At 41.3% G+C, this 24,454-nt stretch overlaps 6 protein-coding genes across 6 annotated transcripts; 5 read left to right on the plus strand and 1 right to left on the minus strand.

Moving 5' to 3' along the window:
• Window positions 1-258: 258 nt before the first annotated feature.
• On the plus strand, window positions 259-1,371 carry LOC6626272 (uncharacterized). Its single transcript, XM_002050002.3, has 4 exons — window positions 259-412; window positions 467-717; window positions 786-896; window positions 958-1,371. Exons 1-4 carry the CDS (start codon window positions 284-286, stop codon window positions 1,103-1,105), a joined length of 639 nt encoding a protein of 212 aa, XP_002050038.1. The 5' UTR covers window positions 259-283; the 3' UTR covers window positions 1,106-1,371.
• Window positions 1,372-1,874: 503 nt separating this feature from the next.
• Window positions 1,875-5,261, plus strand: LOC6626271 (presequence protease, mitochondrial). The gene is made up of 3 exons (XM_002050001.4): window positions 1,875-2,005; window positions 2,072-2,643; window positions 2,697-5,261. The coding sequence occupies exons 2-3, from the start codon at window positions 2,087-2,089 to the stop codon at window positions 5,236-5,238; spliced, it is 3,099 nt and encodes a 1,032-aa protein (XP_002050037.1). The 5' UTR covers window positions 1,875-2,005; window positions 2,072-2,086; the 3' UTR covers window positions 5,239-5,261.
• A 363-nt stretch (window positions 5,262-5,624) lies between these two features.
• LOC6626270 (presequence protease, mitochondrial) lies at window positions 5,625-9,561 on the plus strand. The gene is made up of 3 exons (XM_015173814.3): window positions 5,625-5,704; window positions 6,008-6,595; window positions 6,653-9,561. The coding sequence occupies exons 2-3, from the start codon at window positions 6,024-6,026 to the stop codon at window positions 9,177-9,179; spliced, it is 3,099 nt and encodes a 1,032-aa protein (XP_015029300.1). The 5' UTR covers window positions 5,625-5,704; window positions 6,008-6,023; the 3' UTR covers window positions 9,180-9,561.
• A 39-nt stretch (window positions 9,562-9,600) lies between these two features.
• LOC6626269 (probable methyltransferase-like protein 25) lies at window positions 9,601-11,864 on the plus strand. The gene is made up of 2 exons (XM_002049999.3): window positions 9,601-10,894; window positions 10,950-11,864. The coding sequence occupies exons 1-2, from the start codon at window positions 9,623-9,625 to the stop codon at window positions 11,100-11,102; spliced, it is 1,425 nt and encodes a 474-aa protein (XP_002050035.1). The 5' UTR covers window positions 9,601-9,622; the 3' UTR covers window positions 11,103-11,864.
• Window positions 11,865-11,869: 5 nt separating this feature from the next.
• RYa (RYamide) lies at window positions 11,870-22,664 on the minus strand. The gene is made up of 4 exons (XM_002049998.4): window positions 22,539-22,664; window positions 12,926-13,073; window positions 12,485-12,872; window positions 11,870-12,411 (listed from the first exon to the last, which is right to left on the minus strand). The coding sequence occupies exons 2-4, from the start codon at window positions 13,050-13,052 to the stop codon at window positions 12,318-12,320; spliced, it is 609 nt and encodes a 202-aa protein (XP_002050034.1). The 5' UTR covers window positions 13,053-13,073; window positions 22,539-22,664; the 3' UTR covers window positions 11,870-12,317.
• LOC138911388 (prophage side tail fiber protein homolog StfR-like) lies at window positions 14,383-15,324 on the plus strand. Its single transcript, XM_070210146.1, has one exon. The coding sequence runs from the start codon at window positions 14,426-14,428 to the stop codon at window positions 15,242-15,244; it is 819 nt and encodes a 272-aa protein (XP_070066247.1). The 5' UTR covers window positions 14,383-14,425; the 3' UTR covers window positions 15,245-15,324.
• Window positions 22,665-24,454: the final 1,790 nt, after the last annotated feature.

A 24,454-nucleotide genomic window follows, 5' to 3' on the forward strand; every position in this document is an offset into this window, starting at 1 on the left:
CCCGAATGGTTTAATAAAGGATAACCCCGGCTGTGTGCTAATATGTGTTTGTGATACAGTCTACACTGCTTTTTATAGCTTTGAGCATAAAGGTCTGCAAATTTGTGAAAAGCCGCTCAAAGTGCCAATTGGCTCAGTTGAATGTACCTAAATAGGTTCGCAGATTGTTGGCACAAAAAGATTTTGATATGAATTCTCACAGTGGACTGTTAATTGGTCGGGGCAACCAAACCAAAGTGGTTGCAGCCACAAGACTTCCGCCAGTTGCACTTAGTCTGCCGAGATGAGCCGCGCTGTGTGGTACATTTCTCTGTTGGGTCTGTGCCTAATATTGCCTGTACAGCTAGGAGAACAGCGAATCCGGGCAAAACGTTTCCTCATTTTTCCGCGTCAAGCTCCGACAAGACATCAGGTAAATAAATCAATTTACTAGTCTGACGTTTAATAGAGCCCCATTAACTTCTAGTTTATTGCCGGCATTGGTATTCCGGCTGATCTGTCCTATGAATCACTGACCGTCGGTCACGTGCTAAAAGCGGAATTTTTCCTGCCATACAATGCGTCCGTGTACCGACAAAACCCATTTCTTCCGGAATACAAACATACTAAAGTGTCCTTAAACGCCGGCATCGACGAGGCTGAGATACGTCAAATTCAAAGGAATCCCACCCAGTTGCGCTGGCAAATTTATGCGTACATTGAGCACATGTTGAACGGGTGAGCTATGTATTTACTTGATTCCTAATTTATTTGATGACAAGCTTCCATTGTTATGTGAATCGCAGCTACGGATACAACGGCCATGAATGCATGCTACAGGCTATATGCGAGGCGAATGCAATACGCTTTTCGAAACACTTTAGTGTCGTCCAAGAGCTACTGCATCTGGTGCTTGGGTAAGTGGGGACCCCATTATAATTGATTTATTTAAATATTATTTATTTAATGCATTGACAGCCCCTCCACGACGCTAAATGGGAACGCTGCGGAGGCCTACGACTACATACTGGCCGAGAAGATGAGCTCGCAATCAAACAGTTGCGACATTTATGACTGCAGCATAAAGCTACTCGATTGGATTTCGAGCATAATACAAATAAACTAAGCATTCACAGCTAATTATTAAGTTATGTTTTCTTACATTTATTGACTAGCTCAAACTTTATATGTGCGAGTGGAATTTGATCTGTCTCTCGCTCTATAGTATTTATAAACATATCAGTTCCAGCTAAAACTCTTTAATATTTTGGTTTCCTTTTGACAAATGCAATTTTCAATTTGATTTAAAGCAGGTATTTTTCATTGCTTGAGATTTTTTTGGAATTAACATATTTCTCATTCTCTCTCGTGCTCAGTCGACTCCTCATTCAATTGTAATTTTATTTAAATATATGTGTTTACATATACACAAATACCCAAATTTATTACGTACATGATTTTACTTAATTATCTAATCAGATAAAAATGATTATAGTACACAAACATCTAACGTCAATATTCTAATCAGACTTTGTCATTCCAAAATAAGAGTTTTAAGTTTTGACAGGAAACAGAAAATATAACGATTGGCAAACTTCGAAAAGCCGAATATTAAATGCTCAATGGGTTCGATGTATTACGATGCGTGATCAAAAATCCCCTTGAAGCTATATATTATAGTAGTCGCATGTTAATTGTAAGGGCATTTTGTTTATGTGTTGTAAATATATTGAAATTGTACTTTTTCGATATGGATGTAAATGATATGAATGACTAAATCAATTCGGATGTGGATCAATTAGGATCCGGACACTGATCAAACAAATATATATATTATGCGGTAAGTAAAGCCTCTTTCTAGACGTTACATATGACGTGCCGAAATTATATAACCCTCTGTAAGGGTAAACGAAAATATTCAAGTTTTTATAAAACGATGAGTTTGTAGACTTAAATCAATTTTTATTTATTTTATACTTTTGGACTTATGAATCAAAATTTTACGTATTTTTGAATTCCACTTTGTGTGGGTATATATTGCAGGCTGCATTTTTAGTCATCATGCCTTATGTATTCCTCATCTTATTTGCAGCTTTCGATTGCCGCAATGCTTAGACGTATCAGATGCTCAAATGCAGCACCGCAGGCATTGGGAAGAGCGCTGGACAACTCATCGGGCAGGCGGAATATCAAGTCCCTTACAGTTGAGCATGAACTACACAAGGTTGAGCCCAAGGCAAAAATGCCACAGGTAATAGCAGATCCAGGCTACAAATATAAAGAGGGCATGGTCTATCATGGCTTCCAGTGCGAGCGCATCGAACATAACTCGGACTTTGGACTTGTGTCCTGCAGCCTGCGGCACATTGGCACGGGCACGGAGTTTTGGTATATCGATCGAAATGACACAAATAATGTATTCTCAATTAACTTTCGCACTCCGCCCGTCGACTCGACGGGTGTGTTTCATGTACTGGAGCACCTCGCCTTGTGCGGATCAAAGACATTTCCAGTGCGCGACCCCTTCTTCAAAATGCTAAATCGATCGGTTGCCACAAATATGAATGCGCTGACTGGAGCAGACCTGACGGTTTATATATTCTCTTCCAGGAATGAGGTCGACTTCCGGAATATACAGCGTATCTATTTAGATTCGGTTTTCAGGTAAGAGCTTATCTCAACAACTAGATCAGAGTTTCAAAGCTTCTTTATTGCAGGCCAAATCTACTCTATTTGGACTTTCTACAGGAGGGCTGGCGACTGGAGCACAAGGACTTGCATAATCGAAACTCCGAGCTCATGATTAAAGGTATCGTTTATAATGAAATGAAGGGAACATTTTCCGAGAACTCGCGAGTATTCCGAAAAAGCCTTATGGGCAATCTATTGCCAAAGCTCGCATACAGGAACGTAGCTGGCGGCGATCCTCCAGAGATTCCCAATTTAACGCACGCCGCGTTGATCGAGTTCCATCGCAAATACTATCATCCAAGCAATGCGCGCATATTCTGCTACGGCTCCTTCGACCTAATGCAGACACTTTCATTTGTCAATAGGGAATACCTTATGCACAATGATTTCAAGGACACTTACTACAGCCGCATTCCACTTCATCCGCGCTGGTCCCAGCCGCGCCATGTACACATTCCCTGTCGAATGAACAACATGGGCGCCTCGATAGACAGGCAAAACCAAATTGGCGTGGCGCTTCTGATGTGCGACAGGATCGATGTACAGGAGTGCTTTGAGCTGAATGTACTGACCGAGCTATTAATTCGTGGTCCGAACGCGGCTTTCTTCAAGGGTCTGATAGAGCCGAACTTTTCTGGCGGATTCAACAAGAACACGGGCTATTACTTTACAAGCAGAGATACGTATTTTGCTGTGGGCCTGCAGGACCTCAGGGCTGAAGACTTTGCCAAATTCAATGAACTATTCCAGCAAACTGTTCAGAAGACAATACAAGAGGGCTTCGAGCCTCAGCACATAGAAAGTGTTCTGCACAAGCTTGAACTCTCGGTAAAGCATCAGAGCGCCGATGTGGGCAGCGTCCTGTTGTATAACTCGATGACGCTCTGGAATCATGGGGGTGATGTTGTGGCCAATCTGCGTGTTTCCGAAATGATTGGCAAATTGCGAAACAGCTTGAAGGAGAACAAGAACTATTTTCAAGAGAAAGTTGCAAAGTATTTCCTGAACAATCCGCACAAGCTCACGGTGACAATGACTCCTGATGAATTATATGATGAGAATTTAAAACGAGCTGAAAGGCAGTTAATCGTCAAAAAAGTAAAGGACCTCAACGCGGATGATTTGGAGGCGGTGTTTCAGAATGGCATCAAGCTGGAAGCGTCCCAAAAAGCTAAAGAAAATACGGATGTCCTGCCGTGCCTGTCGCTTAAGGACGTGCAGCAACCGCTCAAATTTCCACAAGTAACGGATCAACTCATTCAAGATGTCCCCACGCAGCTGTGCAAGGTGCCCACCAACGAAATAACCTACCTTAATTGCTTGTTCAATATTACGGGATTGAGTCCAGAAGACGCTATGCTCGTGCCATTGTTCTGCAACGTAATTAAAAATATTGGCACTATCAAACACAGCTTCCGCGAATTCGACAAGCTGGTTCTTTCGAGGAGTGCCGGATTCGACTTCAAAGTTAAGGTTGTCGAAGATGTCAAGGATGGCAAATCTTATCGTACGGGTTTGTTGATGACCACCTATGCTCTGGACAAGAACGTTCCCAATATGTTTGCACTGTGCGACGAATTGCTGCTTAACTTTAGACTAGAGGATACAGATCGTCTGAAGATGCTTATAGAAAGCTACGTGTCCAAATTATCACTCGGAATTGCATTCTCTGGACACTTGTATGCCATGTTAGGCTCTGCTGCATTGGTCAGCGATGCTGCAAAGCTGAAATCTCTATTATCGGGTGTGGATCACATAGATTTCATGAAGAAGTATGTGCAGCAGAATAGCACGGAGCAAATTCGCGACAGATTGAGGAATATTGGCTCTAAAGCCTTCAGCAAAAGCAACATGCGCGTTGCCATTAATAGCTCAGAGGCGTTTCAACCAACAGCCTTGGAGCACTACGAAAACTTCCTCAAAAACTTGCCTACGCTGGAAAACATGAGTGTCAAGAGGGAGTTGCAGTTGTTCGAGCCGAGTTGTAGGCATTACGTTATGAACATTCCTGTGAACTACTGCGCGAAATCTTTCTTCGCAGTGCCATATTTGCATGAGGATCACCCCGTGTTACGCGTCCTGGCGAAACTCGTATCGGCCAGGTATCTAATGCCTGTGGTGCGGGAGCAGAACGGAGCTTATGGCACGGGCGCAAGGATCGGCTATGACGGTCTCTTCAATTTCTACAGCTATCGTGATCCACATTCCACGAAAACCTTGGATGTATTCGACAAGACCTACGAGTGGTTACTGGCCATAAATGAGAAGCTGAATCAACAAATGTTATTCGAGGCCAAGCTGGGCGTCCTGCAGTTGGTGGACTGGCCAACGGCTCCTGGTGAAATTGGCTTGGATTACTTTATTTTGGGGGTGTCGTATGAGGAATATTGCAAATATCGCTCCCGCGTTCTGTCTGTGACAGTCGACGATCTTCGCACTGTAATTGAGAAGTATTTTAAGGAGGAACCAAATCATATTGGAAAATTTATTTTGGGACCTAGAAGGGAAGAATTGGATGGGAATCAAAGGCTATGTAAATATATATTAAATGTAACTAAATATTTTTGATGTAATAAATTAAATAAATAATACGTCTAAATTAAAATCCTAAAATCCTAAACAAGATTTATTGCTACTATAATAAGTTTACGTCTCTATGATATTTTAAATTAAAAAGCTGGTATTCAAACTAGCGCTAATTAATGAATAACAAAGAAATCAGCTGGGCGCATACTACTATTGCTGGAATCTGGCCAAAACAACCTTTAATATATAAATTATTATTCTTACTGTTAGTACTGTACATTAATTTTAATTTGATAATTTTCAATTCAATAATTTAAATTTGTAGAAAGCGTTACAAATGCGATAGTCCAGCAAATGAGCTGAATCGATATTTTAGTACAGACGAGTTTATAGTTGAACTAAAATGTAACAATCGATATATCGATACAAATCAACAATGTTGGCTTCCGATAAAAACATATGTAGTGTGCAGGCGACTGCATTTTAAACGATTGGATTTTCGGAACTGGTGAGTTTTTTGGTATAATTATAAAACCCTAAGTGCAAACTCTATTGAGTATAATAATGCAAATTATAAGTATTCGGAATTTCAATCAGTTTATGTCTAAAAACAGTAAATTTGTCGTACACACAAAGTAAATCAAGACATACGCACATACGTAGTTCTTTGCATACATACAAACCCAATGAGTGCCGGCTGATGTAACTAAAACTCGTGTCGTGTTTTATGCTGCTTTCTTTTAATTCATGTCGCCCGATGCTTTGATCTGGAAATCAACTGCAACCTGTACTGTGTCCTTACCATTTATAGACTCGAACTCACAAAAATGCTCACACGCTTACAATGGTTGAAGGCGGTGCCGCGCCCGCTCAGAATGCTGCATGGGCAACTGGCCAGACGAAATATCAATTCGTTCACTGTCGAGGAGGTCAGGAGGCGTGCCAAGACGGAGCCCAAACTAGCTTTGCAAGGGGATATGCCGCATGTCATGGCAGATCGTAAATACAAATATAGTGAGGGCAAAATATACCATGGGTTCCAGTGCGAGCGCATCGAGTATATTCCCGACTTTGAGCTAATGTCGTGTACCCTGCGTCATGTGGGCACAGGGACGGAGTTTTGGTATATCGATCGTAATGATGCCAATAATGTATTTTCAATTAATTTTCGGACAACGCCTTTTGACTCTACGGGCCTTCCGCATATTCTGGAGCATCTTGCTTTATGCGGTTCAAAAAACTTTCCAGTTCGTGATCCATTTTTTAAAATGTTAAATCGATCAGTTGCCACTTTTATGAATGCCATGACCGGCCCGGATTACACCCTTTACCCATTTTCAACCATGAACGAGGTGGATTTCAGAAATCTCCAGAAGATATATTTGGACGCTGTTTTTAGGTAAGTGATACGAAAAGGAAACTGTCAGTACCAATGTATAACACCATTATATTACAGGCCAAATTTGGCGTATTTGGATTTTCTTCAAGAAGGTTGGCGACTTGAACACAAGGAGTTATGCAATCGCGACTCGGAGCTTATTATCAAAGGAGTTGTTTATAACGAAATGAAGGGAGCCTTTTCAGAAAACTCTCAAGTGTTTACCCAAAATTTGCTCAACAACATGCTTCCCGATCACACCTACGGCTATGTATCGGGCGGCAACCCACTGGAGATCCCCAAATTGACGCATAAGGATTTGGTCGAATTCCATCGAAAATACTATCATCCAAGCAATGCACGCATGTTCTGCTATGGCTCTTTTGACCTAATGAAGACACTTGCATTCGTCGATAAGGAATACCTAAGTCAACATAAATGCATAGACAATTCCTATAGCCGCATACCAAAACAGAAACCATGGCAACAGCCACGCAATGTGCACATTCCCAGTAGACTGGACAGTATGGGTGCTACTTTCGACAGACAGAATCAGATAGCTATAGCCCTGCTGATGTGTGACACAACGGACATTCAGGAGAGTTTTGAACTAAACGTACTATCCGAAGTATTGATTCGTGGCCCCAACTCGGCTTTCTACAAGAGCTTAATAGAGCCAAATTTCTCTGGAGGCTACAATCAGAGTACAGGCTACTCCTCAGATTGCAAGGATACATATTTCGTCGTGGGCTTACAAGACCTAAAAGTTGAGGATTTCAAAAAGTTTAACGTACTTTTTGATCAGACTGTGCATAAAACTATCGAAGGTGGTTTTGAAACTCAGCATATTGAAAGTGTTCTGCACAATTTAGAATTATCCCTTAAGCATCAGAGTCCTCACTTCGGTAATGCCTTGCTTTTTAATTCAACGTCTTTGTGGAATCATGATGGTGATATTGTCAGCAGTCTTCGGGTCTCGGAAATGATTGCCCGTTTACGATGCAGCCTTAAAGAGAATAACAACTATTTCCAACAGAAAATGGAAAAATACTTTACAAACAATACACATAAGCTGACTCTGACAATGTCTCCGGACGAGTGTTATGAGGAGAACTTCAAGCAGGCTGAAGCTGAGATGCTAAAACAGAAAATAAATGCACTCGATTCCAAAAAGTACAAAGAGATATATGAGAATGGCCTTAAACTGGAGGCTTCTCAAAAAGGTACAGAAAATACGGATGTCTTGCCGTGTCTATCGCTAAACGATGTTAAGGAACCACCAAAGATACCAACAATTGAAGTGCAAACTGTTCAAAACGTTCCCACGCAGTTGTGTAAGGTGCCCACCAATGAAATAACCTACCTTAAGTGCTTGTTCAATATTACAGGACTAAGTCGAGACGAAGTTGTGCTCGTACCTTTGTTCTGTAACGTAATCAACGATATGGGCACCGCCAATCACAACTTCCGTGAATTCGACAAACTGGTTCTTTCAAAAACGGCCGGTATTGACGTTAAACTGAATTTCGTCGAAAATGTGAAGGATGCCAAATCGTATCGATTGGGCTTGATGATGAACACACATGCACTTGACAAGAACGTTGCTGATATGTTTGCATTGTGTGAAGAATTGCTTCTTAATTTTAGGCTAGATGATACAGATCGCCTTAAGATGCTTATTGAAAACTACATTTCAAATATATCAGTAGGAATCGCAAGTTCGGGGCACTTGTACGCCATGTTAAGCTCCGCTGCATTGGTCAGCGATGCTGCAAAGCTGAAATCCCTATTATCGGGTGTGGATCATATAGATTTCATGAAGAAGTATGTGCAGCAGAATAGCACGGAGCAAATTCGCGACAGATTGAGGAATATTGGTTCTAAAGTCTTCAGCAAAAGCAACATGCGCGTTGCCATTAATAGCTCAGAGGCGTTCCAACCAACAGCCTTGGAACACTACGAAAACTTCCTCAAAAACTTGCCTACGCTTAAAAATATGAGTGCCAAGAGCGAATTGCATTTGTTGGAGCCCAGCTTTCAACATTTTGTTATGAATATTCCTGTGAACTACTGCGCAAAATCTTTCTTTGCGGTACCGTATTTGCATGAAGATCACCCCGTACTACGCGTATTGGCGAAACTCGTGTCGGCCAAATATTTGTTGCCTGTGGTGCGTGAACAGAACGGGGCGTACGGCGCAGGTGCCAAAATTGGATCCGATGGTATATTTTGTTTCTTTAGTTATCGTGATCCTCATTCCACAAAGACTCTGGATGCATTCGATAAAACCTACGAGTGGCTTAAAGCGGAAAGCAATAAACTGGATCAACAAACACTATTTGAAGCTAAATTGGGCGTATTGCAGCAGCTGGACTCGCCAATCGCGCCTGGAAACATTGGCATAGATTACTTCCTCTATGAGGTCTCGCAAGAGATGTTTATTAAATATCGTTCGCGCGTGCTTTCTGTGACCGTCGACGAACTGCGAAATGTTATCGAAAAGTACTTTAAAAAGGAACCAAAACACTTTGGAAAATGTATTTTAGGGCCGGCAAACGACAAGTTAGAGCAGGAGACTAATTTAAAGTGGCAAATCATATCCTAAGTGAATTCTACTTAAATTCTGACTGTATATACCTATAGCCACATTTGTTCTGTTTCTATTTTATATACGTTTTCATATATAAGTTTTTGTTTTTCTACCGAAAGACGTGGATTACTTGTTATCGCTAATTAAAGGAAATTGTCTTATAACAAACAAAACAATTTGCTTTCTGTTTTCTTCATGAATAGGTAAATTATTGAAATAGATTAAATTAATAAAAATAATTTAAATATATCTAGTAATTAGTACTGAGTAAAGTATTCCGGTCAGCTATTCCCACTAAATGGGAAATGCGGGCATTCGAAATTGTGTTGAATGTTTTAAATAATATAAGAAACTTTAAAATATATAAGAATTAACTCTTACAAAGTTAGAATTAGAATTTGGAAGTTATCATTTTGAACTCTTGCATTTTAGTCGCATTGGTTTATTCTTCCTCAGCCATGTCTCTACCGACGATCTTTGCTAATGACGACACATACTTTAGAAGTGCTGTGGGTTTTTTACAAAAGTACTCCTGGATATACCGTGAAGCCAATACGTGCTGCCTCAAGTCTCTTAACGATATGCCTAGCAATTTCAAGGATTACTTTCTACGACTATCAAATGAACACCTTAACAAATTTCCATTTGTACATGAGCATTTAGACGGGTGTCCCAAGGAGGTGGAATGCTTCCGCGAAGAGATAGCTAAGCTGACACCTACTCAAACAGCTCTATCAGCTCCCCCGTTGCCAAGGAACTTTTCTGGCAATAACCGCAAGATAGCAACCAAAAAACTTCATGAAATTGAACAGTTGGCAGCACACATTCATGGACACTGCGCAGATACGCAATTCATAATCGACTTGGGTTCCGGGCTGGGTTACCTCAGCGAAGCGCTGCTTCAGCGAAATGATAATTATTTGATACTTGGCCTGGAAGCAGACGAGCAGCGAGTGCAAGCGGCGCGCCAACGCAGCCAGGAGCTGCTTCCACAGAAGACGCACAAATCTATTAGCTACCAGCAGCTATTTATCACAGCAGACGCCAGCTCCTGTGCTCGCATCGAGCAATACGCATCTGAGCTGGCCGCGGGCAACGAATTGCCAAGAGCGCTGCGCACAACTATAATTGGCTTGCATGCCTGTGCGGACTTAAGCATAAGCGCAATGCTATTATTCTTGGCTATGCCACAAGTGCGATGTCTACATATAATGCCCTGCTGTTATCACAAGCTCGCGCTGCGCTGCGAAGCTGAAGGTCCAGCGGACGACAGCTCTGCCAGGAGCTCTTTCATAAACTTTCCCCTCAGCAAAGTGCTTCGTGAGGCTATGTCAGCTGATTGTGCGGTCGCCTGGTTCAACCGACCGTTTATGCGGTTGGCGTGCCAGCAGACCAACTCGCGTTGGCGCTGCGATGCTCGCGCGCATGCAGAGAACGGAAGTCGGATGTTTGTGCGTGCCTTGGCGGAAGCCCTATGCGATGCCGACGAGCTGACGAAAGTGAAGCGGTACGATACAAAAGAGGCGCGTGCCCAGGGCCCAACCCAACAGGATGTGCTCACCTTTGCCGACATACAGCAGAAATATCAGTTGTGGTCGCGGCAAACGGACCAGCCACTGGACTGGCGGTCCGTTCATGAGACTCGCTTTGCTGAAATAACCGAACTGTACGCCGATGGTCGTGGCTCCCTTCTGGCTGAGGCATTGTGTTGTTTGCAGGCCAGCATACAGGTAATTCATAATTGCTTTCGCAAAACTACAAATTGACTCACGTGTCTCTGTCTAGCAACTCTGCGAGAACGTGGTACTCTACGACCGTTTGTGTTACCTCAGGGAAGTGGCTGCAGCGCAGCAGTTGCGCCTGGAGGTGCGCTACGAAAAACTGTTTGATGAGAAAGTATCGCCGCGTTGTCGTGTCCTGATTGCCGAAAAGTTGTGATGCGGGCGGCCCAAGAAACGCTCGTGTGGTGGATCCGGATGACATTGTTGCCCGTGCCGCTTAATGCAATTAGCAAGCACTTCGCCACTAGCTTAAAAAGCTGTTTAGACTTTATGCTGGGCTTGGCATGTGGACTCCACTCCGCGCGGGGACTCAGCCGTATACCGCTATCCGTTGCCATCAATTAAAATCAATGCCAGCTAAGAGAAACTTTCTGTAACGACGACTTACAGCATTTTTTTCATTTCGCATTTTCTGTTCAAGAAACCATTTTACGAGTAAGTGCTCTTTGCTTTTTGCTCATTACTTGTATCAGTATGGGCCTTGCTATGTTAATTAAATTTCTTGTAGTACCTATGTGTATATACATATGTATGTTTAGGTGGAAGCAAGTGTATCGGGCCGCAGAGAAACATATACGCAACACAAATGCATTAGCGCAAAGGAAATTGTTTTATTAAGGGGAATATATTGTCCTCTGAGCCCACCTACATTAAAGAATACTATAATTGTTTGTAGTTAGGAATTTAACCATGGCCTCCATTGATAAAAAAAAATATTAGAGAGCTGAAAGTGTCTTCATTTCTAATTGTATTCAAAACTTGTATCGATATGAAGTGCTAAAGCTACTTTAAATCATCCTTCAAAAACCCATCCATTTCAAGGAACTTAATATTTTGAGAAGTCAAGGATTGAATATTTGCAATGAAAACTTAACGCAATTAAAAAAAAAAAACACCTTTTAGTAATTAAGTATATATTTTCTTGCATTTATTTAACGTTTACAATTGTACGAGCGAATAGGTAATACATGCCTGAATTTTGTGCATATGTAAGTTTGTATTAATATGGAACTAGCATTGCGAAGCTAAAGGATCCTTTATACTCACTGAAGCGCAAGGGATACTCGGTAAGCGTTTTTGATACAATTGGCTTATGTATGATAAGTAATTGTATTACCTAAGTATGTTATTTGATACAGATGTATGCATATATATGTATGTATGTATTTATTGTATGTATATTTATTTACAGATTTATTTTTGGGTATTAAAACTTTTCCAGCCCCGTTAAAAATTTTAATACCAGCTGCTTCTTTATGAACATAAGATACGCTACATGAGTAGCTGAAAGCCAAGGGATAACAAGGATATTAACTGTCAAGGGGAAATGATCCGCCACCGCAGGTTGGTCATCAATCCGTGCTCTGGCGTCTTACTTAATGTTGGTGTTCGCATCCTCCGAGGCTATGCTATTGGAGTCCAATGTCACGCCATCGCTGCGGCCCACCATGTTGTTGAGCTCCTCACTGTGCAGGGTTAAGCAGAAGGCGGAAATGCTCGTTAAAAGACAGGATGCAAAGCATGTGGAGCAGGACTTACGTGTTGACATTGCTGCACCTGTAGAAGTTGCTGATGCCCGTGTAAACGCACGACATGGTCATCGTCATGATGGGCGAGGTTCTTGCTATGCTGCTAGGCTTCTCGTCGGACTCGACGGACCTCGGCTCGGCTTCCCGCAAGGAGCCTTTGCCTAGGCCCAAGCCCAGACTGTTCTGCTCGTATGGCGACAGGTATTCGTCGCTGCGCTTGCCATATCGTGAGCCTAGGAAAAACCGATCATTCCGAGGCACTATGATTAGGCGTCGCGTCTTTGAGGTTCCCATTCCGTTAGAGGCGGCGCCATTTCCGCCGGCACCGCTATTTCCGCTAGAACGTCCATAACGGCTGCCCACAAAGAATGCGGGTCGCTTGGCCAAGGTGGGAAAATCTTGAAGAGCAAAAGGTTAAGCGTGAACTGGCGTTCATTGCATTGCAACTTACCGTTTTCCTTGTGGAGCTCATCGGCGTATGCCGATGCCAAAACTCCTTGCGCCAGAAAAGCCCAGAAGGTGAGCAATAAAATGCCTATCAAAGATTTTCGTGACTGTCTCTGAAATGCCTGCGACATGCTGGCCTGCAGATTTGCGCTCTGAAATAAAACAAATATAAATTCGCATAAGTGCTGGCAGTGGCTCAGTCAAGGCCTCCAGTGGGTGGCCATTAAAGGCACAATATGTAATGTGATATGCTTCTGATATCGCCGCAATGTATCGCATTTCTGTTTTTTTCCGTCAAAACGCTGTCCTGACGGTTTTGTCGTCTTTGAGAAACGTCGTCAACTACTCCATGAAAAATAGTGTGCATAAAGGCTTAAATAGTAAATAACACAATTAAAACTCTTTTTTTTTTCAAGAAAATTTTAAACTTGACTCCAACAAGGAAAATGAGTTCGCTTGAAATCATTGATGTCTTGTTACTATAAATATGGCTTATCTGATAGCTTCAAGGAGTTGCTAAATAGACCGAGATTTACAAGATTCAAAAAATCTTTCAACGGATCATAACAGCTGCGCTATGGCATTTCTATGAATGATATAAAATAATATTAAGTATGTAGTATATATAAAGAAGGGTATTTAATCGCCGGCGCTCTGATAATATCTGCCTGTCCTTGTTTACCTGATGTTTCCTCTCAAATTTATAAACAGAATATGGGCCAGACTTGGAGCATTGTGTCTCGCACCTTCGCACAGCTGCTCCGGACTGTGGCATCAGCTTGTCTTATTCAATTTGTATTCATTAATAGGAGTAAAAGTAAAGTCCAAACTGGCGACGTGCATTAATGGTAATTACAATCGTTGCACGGCCGGCGCGAAATGTTCGGCAGCTGAGCTGCACAATTTGTATCGGATGTCGCCCACTTTTCCAAGAGTAATACCTTTTGGACACGTAAATTGCGTGGCTCTCGCGGTGTAATTAAATTTTATTTTTTTATAACATTAATAATGTGGCACAAAAGCAGCCTGCCTCCGAGTGTGTGTGTGTGTGTGTGTGGGCAGGTGAGTGTACACGTGGGCGTAATAATACAAAGGAATGCACGCACATGCATATTTGTGTACATTGTGTCTGTCTTTGGCATAAACGTTGGGTATATTGTTGTTTAAGTGATTCCTATGTGGACATTGCCAAGAATTGGCAATTGCATAATAGAAAAATATAAATTGGGTTACGATAACCAATTGATGAAAGGCGTTGCGCTCTAGTAATTGCCTACAGTCTAAGCAGGAAGCAGCCTTTCATTTCCCTTTGATGATCGATGCAGCTGTAAAGTCAGTTGCCATAGAGAAAGAGCCCCAAATTGCCGATGCCAACGGCTACGTGAGTGATTAAAGCAGCAGCAGCTTAGCGCAGCAGCTTCTGCTATAAATAGTGAAGCCCTCGGGAGGAGAGTTCAGTAGCTCAGTGGGAGACAGAGTCGAAGAAGTGTTTAAATTAAGCAAAATGTATTTCAAAATCAACCGAAACGGACAGGGTGCAAAAATGTCGCCTTTAATGTTGCTTGTGTTGGCTGCTGCAGCCGGATGCACTGCATCCAACGAGAAGACGCTGCCCAAACGCAGCCTGGGCGATGCCTCCGTGCCGTGGGCGGCGACAAGCAGCGCCCAACTTGGCAGCGCCTGGAATGCGGCTGGCAACTGGGCCAGCCTAGGCGGCAGCAGCGGCGGCTGGAGTGGTGGACACAGTCCGCTCAGGGCTGCGCCGTCGCCAAACGAGGTGGCAAACGCCATATCGGCTGCCAAGCAGGCATCGGCCAATGTGCTGATCGCCCAACAGCAAATGCAGGCGGCAAAGGAGAACGTGCTGAACCAGCAGCGCATCGCCATGGAAAAGGAGACCCATGCCGCGATACTCACGCAAAAGTCGGAGGCAGCTGCGGCCATACAACGCTCCGAAGCGGCATCGGCAGCCTCGGCTGTGGTTCTGGCCCAGCAGCGGCTGGCCGCATCCAAGGCAGCGGTCGCTTATCAGCAGCGCATTGCCGCTGCTCGCGAGGCTGAGGCGGCTTCGGCGCTGCAGCGGTCGGCGCACGCGGCCGCCGCCGAGATCCAAAAGACGGAATACGAGGCGGCAAAGTTTGGCCAATTTACGCGCAACGGCAACGCAGGTGCCGCTCACCACCTAACGATTATCAAAGATGCTGCTCTCTCGCCCATTACGGCTGGCACCAATCATGTGACAAACCTGGAGGCTCTTGGCCTGGGGCCTTGGCTGAGTGCTAATACGGTTGGTAAGCCACCTGCTGGCTCTGGTTGGTTGTAATAGAGCTTTTGTGAAACATGTATTATCAATATAACATAAACTAAGCGCATTGAAAAACCAGAAAACTCTGTTTTCTAACTTGTTGGCAGCAATGAATCCTTTCGAGAGACATGGCTTGAACATGTCCCATAAAAGATAGCAAAAATAGTTGCAAATAGACAGATCAATGGACATGGCTATATCAGCTGCAAAATGCCTAATCAAGGACTAAATATAGATACTAGCTAGTATATTTAAGCTGTTTAATGCTGGTTCCGTCATAATATAATTATGTTCGCAGCTGGGTACCAAAGTATTCTCTTCTCATAGTCGAGCACTTTTCAATAGACCAACTAAAAAATGTGGGTTCTTTTTAGACATATTAAACCTTTTGTTTTAGCTTCGTCAGGCGCAAGATAATTCAGATTTATTTAAGATTATCGCATCAAAAAACCTATCAAAGGGTATAACAGCATTCGATATTTTGATCCTTTGCCTTATAAATATAATATTTATAATATATATATATAATATTATAAATTAATTTAGCTCGACACTGTTTTATCAAAGATTATAGTGTTTAAGAGCACTTTACTTGCGAGATAATTATCCGACATTAAGAATAATTTTATGGTTTTGCATGCGATCAATTAGCAGGTATTTGGGTCATGTGAGCTCAGCCAAATAGTTTGACTTGACAATTGTCCGTCCGACTAAAAGACAGAATGGCCCGCTTGGAGCCGACTTTCGCACGTTTACCTATCATTTTTCTTGCCGTGGGTTGGCTCAAACAAATTAATTACAGGCAATTGTTTGCGGAATAGATCAAAATGCCGACCCGTTGGGTTTCTGTTTGGGCACACGCAGCCGTTTTTTTTTTGCATGCCAACATGTTTGCCGCTGCCGCGTGCGTTCGGTCTCTCAGGGGCGTAGCCACGCCCAGTCCTGACCTCAACCAAAAGCTTTTGTGAAAAAAAACGTCGCCAGTGCGTCGTCTGCTTCAAAGAAATTTCGCACTTTTGGGAAAAGTTGTTAATGCCCCACCCTGGGTGTTGTCCTATTTTTCCTAGTGTGGCTTTTCCCTCTAATTTGCGGCAAGTCAAAACCGGACTCCGATGCATGCGGTTACAAAGGCTTCATATGAAGCTACACATTGTGGGGCTGATGCTGTTCACTTTCCCCTTGTCATTTTCCACATGCTAACCATTTTGAATATGCATTAAATGCAAAACTGCACCGCGGCAGCTAATGAGCCGTAATTATATCCAGCTAGGGATTGGGATTCAAAGTAGATTTTTGCGTCAGCGTCAGCTGTTGTTCCTAGCTTCTGGCTCATTGCTTTCTCATGGGAGGTGAAAAGATATATGTACATATATATGCACAGCTGACCCATTTTCTGGCACACACATATACATGTAGGATATGATATATTAAATAAAAAAAACTAGAATAGTTGACAAATATTTGTTTTTTAAATGCGGCTATAGAAGAACTGCCTGTATACGAATAAGAAGAGACTCCTCATTATGAATAAAAAAAAATTGAAATTTAGCAATCGAAGATTTAGCTATCCTTACGATTATCACAAACTAACAAAAAGGAACATATAATTTCCGGGTGCCTATTAAATTCCCCTTTCAGACATACGTTTTTTATTTTTTATCATTTTACTATCATGTAGACCAGATCAAGAATATATATGATTGGATTTTATTCTTATAAAAGAAGCATAATTATTTCATCAAGAACATGCATTATTTGTTGCAAAATAGCCTTTTGTGGTCCTTAGAAGCAATTAACTCTCAATCATATCCACAGGTAATACAATTAAGAGCAACAGAAACAATGTCAGAAACAAAGCGAAATGTTCATCTGACCCGATTCTTATTCATTAGTTAAAACTCCCTGAAACAAAGTTTCCCAGTCAGGTGAATTTGAATTTGAAAATAAATTTACACATCTACGCTACTCGCCGTCAAGGCGAAAGGTCGGCGCGTAAATGGCGGGCTACCCACCTGGAAATGGGACGACGGGAGCGGGAGGGGGGGGCACAACTCGCGGCAAGTCCATAAAGACAATGAAGCTGAGGGTATGCAGGAATCCTTAGACAAACACATACATATGTATATACCTACATGTGTTTCATTGAGTTTCAACAAACACAAACAAATAAATTTTAATAGACGTCGCCAGGTGACAAACACCGCATTAACTCGCCCTAAATTGCAATTAGGGAATATTTGGCAATTTGGTAATTGCTACGCGGGCGTATCCCGAATAAGATTCATTCGGCCGCCGGCCAAGAGCAAATCCTTCGACTTTGGCAGTAAGAACGTCACAGAATTTTTTTTGCAAATTATTAAAGCTACAAAAACAAAAACAAAAAATGGAGTTAATCTCCAGTTAACGCTTAGCCATAAATAGGCCAGGAAACACAGACTAGCTGCTATCGTCACGCGGCTGATAATGAGCTGCTGCAGATAAGCGCTGCGGGCCAAAAGAGAGAGGTCTGAATTTCCAAATTGTGGTAATTGATGGGAGCTGGTTTGATTTCCGATTTACTTTTTATCAATTTCATGGTGCGTCGGTCATTAGTCAAGCCAGATAGTTTACCCGTTTCTCCGGCCAGACACGTACACGTGGGCGGGCCGGGCCGGGCCGGGCCACTGGCATTTAATTGCCGGCAATCATATATTGTATTTGCTGGCATTTTGGGGTGCTGGGCAAATATTGCGTTCGCAGGTTGCGAATGTATTTTTAAATCACCATTTATGGTTTTCGGTGTGTCCGCGTGTATCGTAAATGCTGTTATTATGCCCACGCCCACACCCACGCCCACAAGGCTACCTTGATAGCCGAATAAAGGCAGCATTCGATTTGATAGCAGCTCCCAATGCTTAACAAGGGGCCAGCCAGCCTGAAAATCAGGTGAGCGAAGACCCCAAAAACGGACACGTACGAAATTTGATTTGAATTTTTAGCTGATTTGTGCGTCAGCAAGAAACCAGATGGCCGAAACGGTCACCTCCTACTCGCCTTACACCTGGCTTTGAAACGGGTGGCTCTGGCCAGACTTATAGGCATATACCTAGGCAAGTTAATTAACTGACGATGGCTGAACTTGGCGGGCTTGTTAAAGGGCTAAACAAAAAGACCAACTTTATGTTGATAGAATTTTAAAAGACCCGATTTACGCCCAAGCAGCACCACAAGATCTCTCCTTTTTCCCTCTATAAGCAAACAATTTTTATTTGTATACCCTAACCGTAGCTATTATGCTTTTGTCACAATATTCGTCACGCTCAGAACGACACAACTCCGAGGGAATAATACGAAATATATATTCTTGAACGGAACGGCGAGTTGAGACGATATCTGCTGCTGGTCTGGTAACTTTGATACTACATAGATTTCAAGTCTGATATATGACTGCAAGGGTATTTGATCTTCGCCTAAAACTGTTTTATCTCGTTAATTTTTTAGTGAAGGTTCAATTAAGATTTCAAGCACACAGCCTTGCCGACCATTAAGCCTGTGACCGCTGAAGCTGACGTGTAAAACATTTACCTCAAATTTCTGACAGTTTTTAGCCAGGCTAAAACCTCTTCCCCACCATTTCAGTGGTTGGCGAACTTAGGGCGCGGCATCATTAAATGTATTTAGCCAGCCATGTTTGTACACAATATTTAGCTGGAAGATATATATACATATATATATATATGGTGTCTATGTGGTTAGATGCAACTGCTCATGCATATATGTCACATTTGTTGTCCCTTTAAATGGAATATCGACAGGCGGCAGAGGAAATTGCTGAGCCCTAAGTTTAAGTTGAGGCAACTGGCAAGGCTAAAACAAATAAAAGCCCTTCCCCCCACATATTTCTAACTATAAAATAAAAATATAAGAATGAACATGTGCCTATGTAAATAGGAGAGGCATTCGATGTGTGTGCTTAGCATGATGGGATTTGACTTGTATTGTAAAATGGTTTTGCTTTAAAGCATGTGCTTGATTTATATGTGCAACTATCAGATTGGCAGTCAGTCATTATTATTTTATTGTTAAATGGAAAACAATGTGCGAAAAATATGCATACGCATTCTTTGTCCTGCTCGCTGAATCAATCCGATAAGAGTACTGCATTTAAATTTCGACCACTGCAACTAACCAATATTCGATATGTTTTTATCTCTCGATTTATGCATAAATACGAAGGCCATAAATAATAAATATACGCATCAAAACCTGATTTTATGGCGATGACGAAGATAGACTACCCTCGCATATTTGTCTTTTATTTTTGTGCCTAGCCATCGTTGGCTGCAGAAAGATCCTATTTGCTTTACTTCTTCTAGATATAAAGAAAAATATTCCTAATCTTTGGTTACTTCTCGAGAAACTAATAGATTTCCAGTTGGATCTGGTTAGAGGCTTGATCCGCTCGGCTTTTGATGCTGACCAACATAATAAGTGTATAGAGAAAAAGGTCGGGAATGCTTCTTGCTGGCTGCACAAACAAAATCATAATATCCTTTTTGGCCATTTGCAATGGATATTAAATGGATATCCAGTAAAAGGACGACTGTCCTTTCATTCAATCCCAAAGGAAGTGGAAACCTCATACACAATTTGCATGGCTAAACTAACACCTCGCGATGGGCTCCGCCCCAGTTCGTTGTTTTATATTTTCCGCAAAATTGCAACAAAAGACTATTATCGGCGCCCCGCACCCTTTGCACTCTGTAGAAGTGCAAAAGTTAGCAGGGCGAAGTGAGACCCATCCTCGAGCCGTTGGCTAGCAATTTATAAATATTGATTGAAAGATGCTGCGTACCAACCTTAAGCCGTTGGCAACCGCAAAACTTTTGTGCTTATCCTTATTGGGAAAACAAAATGCAGCCATAATTTGTGCATATTTATTATGTGTGAAAGGAACTCATTCACGGGCAAAATGTCTACTCTCTATTACTTAATATTTATTCATTAGCCCTTCAGGGCGCAGTTGACGGCACAATTCATCGCTTATTGTGAGCCGCCGCCTCTGCAAAAAGTTTTGTGAAGAGCTCAGCTAGAAATTAATTTAATAAGTAATTTCATGACTTCAACTAAATACTTTCTTCGGTTATATACTCGAATAGGCAGGTAAATGTATTTAATCTACCTTTTTGAAATAGATCGAGAATTTCTTTATAAGAAAAACTTTACTTAGAAAACTATTTTTCCCGACGGACTGCGGCTCATTGTGAACCCCAATCCCTACAAGCTAAAAGGATGTGAGGGAGGACGCTTGGGAATATTTGTTTGCCATCCGATTGGTCTCAAACTCATTTCTAACGATATTATTTCAAATTCATTTGAGACGTATTTCACATTTTTCGAAAATGTGCATCAAAGATTTCTTCGACGGCGTTTCAAGTTTCGCTCGATCGGCTTTATACTTTCTTTCCAAAGTCCTTCATAAGAATTTAATGAACAGGCTTGATGAATTGGCGGAAAAATTGCCTCTTGGGTGGAAAATACAGGCCAAATGTTGTATGAGCAAAGATTTAAGTTTCATCTCAACATGAATTAATAAATACGTGCTTCATATTGAGAATTGTCGGAAACTAGATCCATACAATTGCCATCCGATTAGCTTAAGTCTCATTTTCAGACATCTTTATGAACATTCATGTGAAACATGTCTTTCAAGCTCAAGCTCAAGCTCACGTCAACAGAATTAAATAAGCGGAAAACATTGATTCTTACATTTCGCTACTTAATTAATAGATTCGTATGAAAATGCTATTAAAATTTTTTGCATTGCATAAGCTTCCACTATTTTGCAGTGCTAGCTTGATCAAAAATTGTCGATTAACCTACAAAAATATCTCATGGCATTGCTTGCTCTAAAAGCCAGGCTCGAGTCTTCGCCACAAATTAAGTTGAATCAAGTTTCTCTGTGCTTCGCTTATGTATTTTGAAGTTGCACGTGAAATGTGAAAAAAAAATTATACTTAGTAGTTTTTCGTGTCTTTTAATGCCTCATTTTCTGACCGTACGATTTGCCGGACACCGGATGTTGCAGTCAGTTGCTTAAATATCCGCTCAGATTGTTATATCAGCTTAAAATAGTTGACAAGATCTCGCTAGATCTTTGACTGTATTTCCAAAACTGGCCCTTGAGAGGGTGGGTCATAATTTTGGTACTGACAAATTTGTCCGGAACAGCAAAGCTTGCAAATTTTTTGTTTTTCGGGCCGTTAATTTCTGTGTTTCAGAAATTGGCGAAAATTGGATTATAAATTGACTGTTTTAGACTGTTTAGTTTTAGATGAACACTTATTTTATATATTTTATATCATATATAAATTTAAGAGTTGTGCAGCTTGCAGAGAAGCTATATATTTTCCTAACAAGATTGGAACATCCACACCGTAGTGAGGAAAATATGCGGAATAGGGTTTATTGTATAAACTTGTAATACCCGAACCCACGTTGAAATTAAAAACTCTATAATGATTGTGAGCCCAGGAATGCAGCAGGAAGGAGATAAAACTTTGATCACCCGAGTCGATGTCCGCCCGTTTCAGGTCGATATCTTAGATACAAGCTTGAGTATTGAAACTTCGAAAGTTTCTGGTTCTCGGGTTTTCCAAATCTAATTTATTTAATTAAAATATTTTATCGATTCAAGCTAAGCATGACTGTGCTTTAGTCTTTGTTCAATATATATATTTAAAAAATATATATACATTTTTACACTTTTCCTAAAAATGAATGCCGTGCAGTGTGTTTACAATGATTGATGTAAAAAAGTCTTCGAGCCTTGTCGTAGATATATTTTTATATAGAAATAAGCTATGGGCGATCTCTACTTAAAGTTGGCATCTACCAAATATGGCCAGATAATGATGCCTTTAAATGGATTTTATTTTGAAATTAAAAGAAATTTAAACTCAAAAAATAAGTAAAAATTCCAAATAATCAGTTCACTTTTAAAGCAGGTTCGCCTCTCGTCCACATCTAGGAACTACAGATTTATTTTTAGGCTTCGTATATCACATTTCAACGATTTGCAATGGAATAAATAGTTAAAATTATTAAAAATTTAATTTTTGCAATAAACATATTTGATTTATCAATGGCCCTGATTTGATATGTATAAATTTATTCATGAAGAAAATATTGCAATTATTCGTAGCTACTTCATAAATCGAGATCAAGTTTATTTTTTGGGCTTTTCAGTTAATTATCGGAACCATGTTAGAATAAAATTAAAAGAGTGAAAACGATCCCGAATAGTTGATTGATTGTTTGTTAGTGAACTCACATTGGCTAAACTTGGAATTTCAAACTGCACCGCACTGCGCTTTCGCGTGCTGCCGCTGCCACTGCCACAGGTAGCTGGTATGTTGCCGAGCTTCGCAATTGACACGAACGTTTGCACACAACTCAACCGAAGTGAATGAGCGCAGGTCCTTGGTCGCCTTGGCTTTTATACTTAACGGCAGAGCAGCGGCAGAGCAGCAGAGTGGCGCGAGGTAGATGCCACCACTGCCTTGGTATTGGTGCGTAGATAACGGTAACCAGCACCGTGTGCGCAACACTTCCCGCCCGCCGAATAGTGCTCGTCGGACAGGTGACTCTTGCTATATTGTTGTGCTTTTGTTGCGGTCGCTCTGGTTGCCTCGGGCCAGGGGGCGCACAAGGGACGGCAACATGTTGCCTGCAACTGGCCATGCAAATCTCTAAAATGCCAACTGACTTGGCCAAAGTCGGTCATGTTAAATGCATGGCCAAAGTGCCTCTAAGCTACAGATCGCCGGGATTGCCACATGCCCGCACAGGTAGATGCCCACCTGTAACTTGGCTATCCCTCTGACAAGAGTCGCTTGTTGGGCATTATTTCGTGGGATGCTGTGGGTGCTGACCAGATCGATTTCGTTGCACACCATTGCAAAATACTAGATAAGTAGTACTTAACTTGTGCCAGTCCATTAAGGGTAGCATTTATCTAATCAAATGCTGAACCTGTTGTTTGTTTTCAAAATGCCCAAAAAATTGGGCAACCGGCATATTAAGCTGGGCGCTATCGAGTGCCAATTAGTTAGAAACAACAAAAATCCATTGTCGTGCCCGAACGGAGCACTGGTTGCGCTGGCTCATTATGTATATACCATAACGAAATCTGTCGCTGTGACTAATCACACATATGGAAAGATAATTTGGCGTTAAGCAAACATTCCTTTTAGACCTCGAGCAGGCACCACTTCAGATACTTTCCACGGACATCCATTGGCAATCCTGTGGCAATGTCAACGGCAAACAAAGTTATTGAAACAATTAAAAAGTTATAAAAGGCCACGCTCGACTCTTCATATTCCTTTCTATTCAACAAGGACCTTTGAGCAGCTGACTGTTGTCTGAAGCACTCATGTGGGTGTCTGGGCGTATATATCTGTGGCTGTGTACTGCAAATTTTCATCAGCGTTATTTTTTTTTATTAATTATTGAATAAGACATTGCGTACAGCTTTTCCGAACTTTTCTTAATTATTTCCCTAAAAAACCAAACCACAACCAAACGCTACAATAACTAAATGCGGACATCCCACTTTGATAAATGTTCAAAAAATCTTGTATAAGCAAACAGAAGAAAAATGAAAATCAGAAATAAAATTCTAATTAATTTTGGATTTTTATTAATTTTGATGCCTCACCAATTCCTTTCAATATTTCTTTTCATTTCAATAGAATTTGTGATTCCCCCTTTGAACCAAATCGCGTAAAATTGTAAAAAGATTCATTTCTTATTCTTTAAAAAATTCTCTTACAATTTATTTATTTTAAGGTTTTATATTGACATATTAGAGAACGCAGAAAATTATAATAATTATAAATATAATATATTTCCTCCCTTCAAAAAACTATTTAAAATTAAACAAATTTAGCTTGCCCAAAATCGGCCATTTCCAATAACCAGTCTCACAACCGGACAAGAACCCCCGCAGCGGGGGTGTCCGTTTATTGGAGTTTTACACTGTATGATTTTTTATTGATTTTTTTTGCAGCCGGAAATTTCCAAAGTCGCTGAAATCAGTATTCATTTAACTCTTTTGGAGGGCCTTAAACATAAAAGATCTTCGTAAATGAGTTTGACGTATTAATAAAAATAAATTTAAAAAGTTAATTCCAGCATCTTAAAGGTCTAAAACTCTTAGAGATTGGCTAAATCAAAAAACGGATA

This window comes from Drosophila virilis, chromosome 5 (assembly GCF_030788295.1).
Source record: "Drosophila virilis strain 15010-1051.87 chromosome 5, Dvir_AGI_RSII-ME, whole genome shotgun sequence".
NCBI classification, from domain to species: domain Eukaryota; kingdom Metazoa; phylum Arthropoda; class Insecta; order Diptera; family Drosophilidae; genus Drosophila; species Drosophila virilis.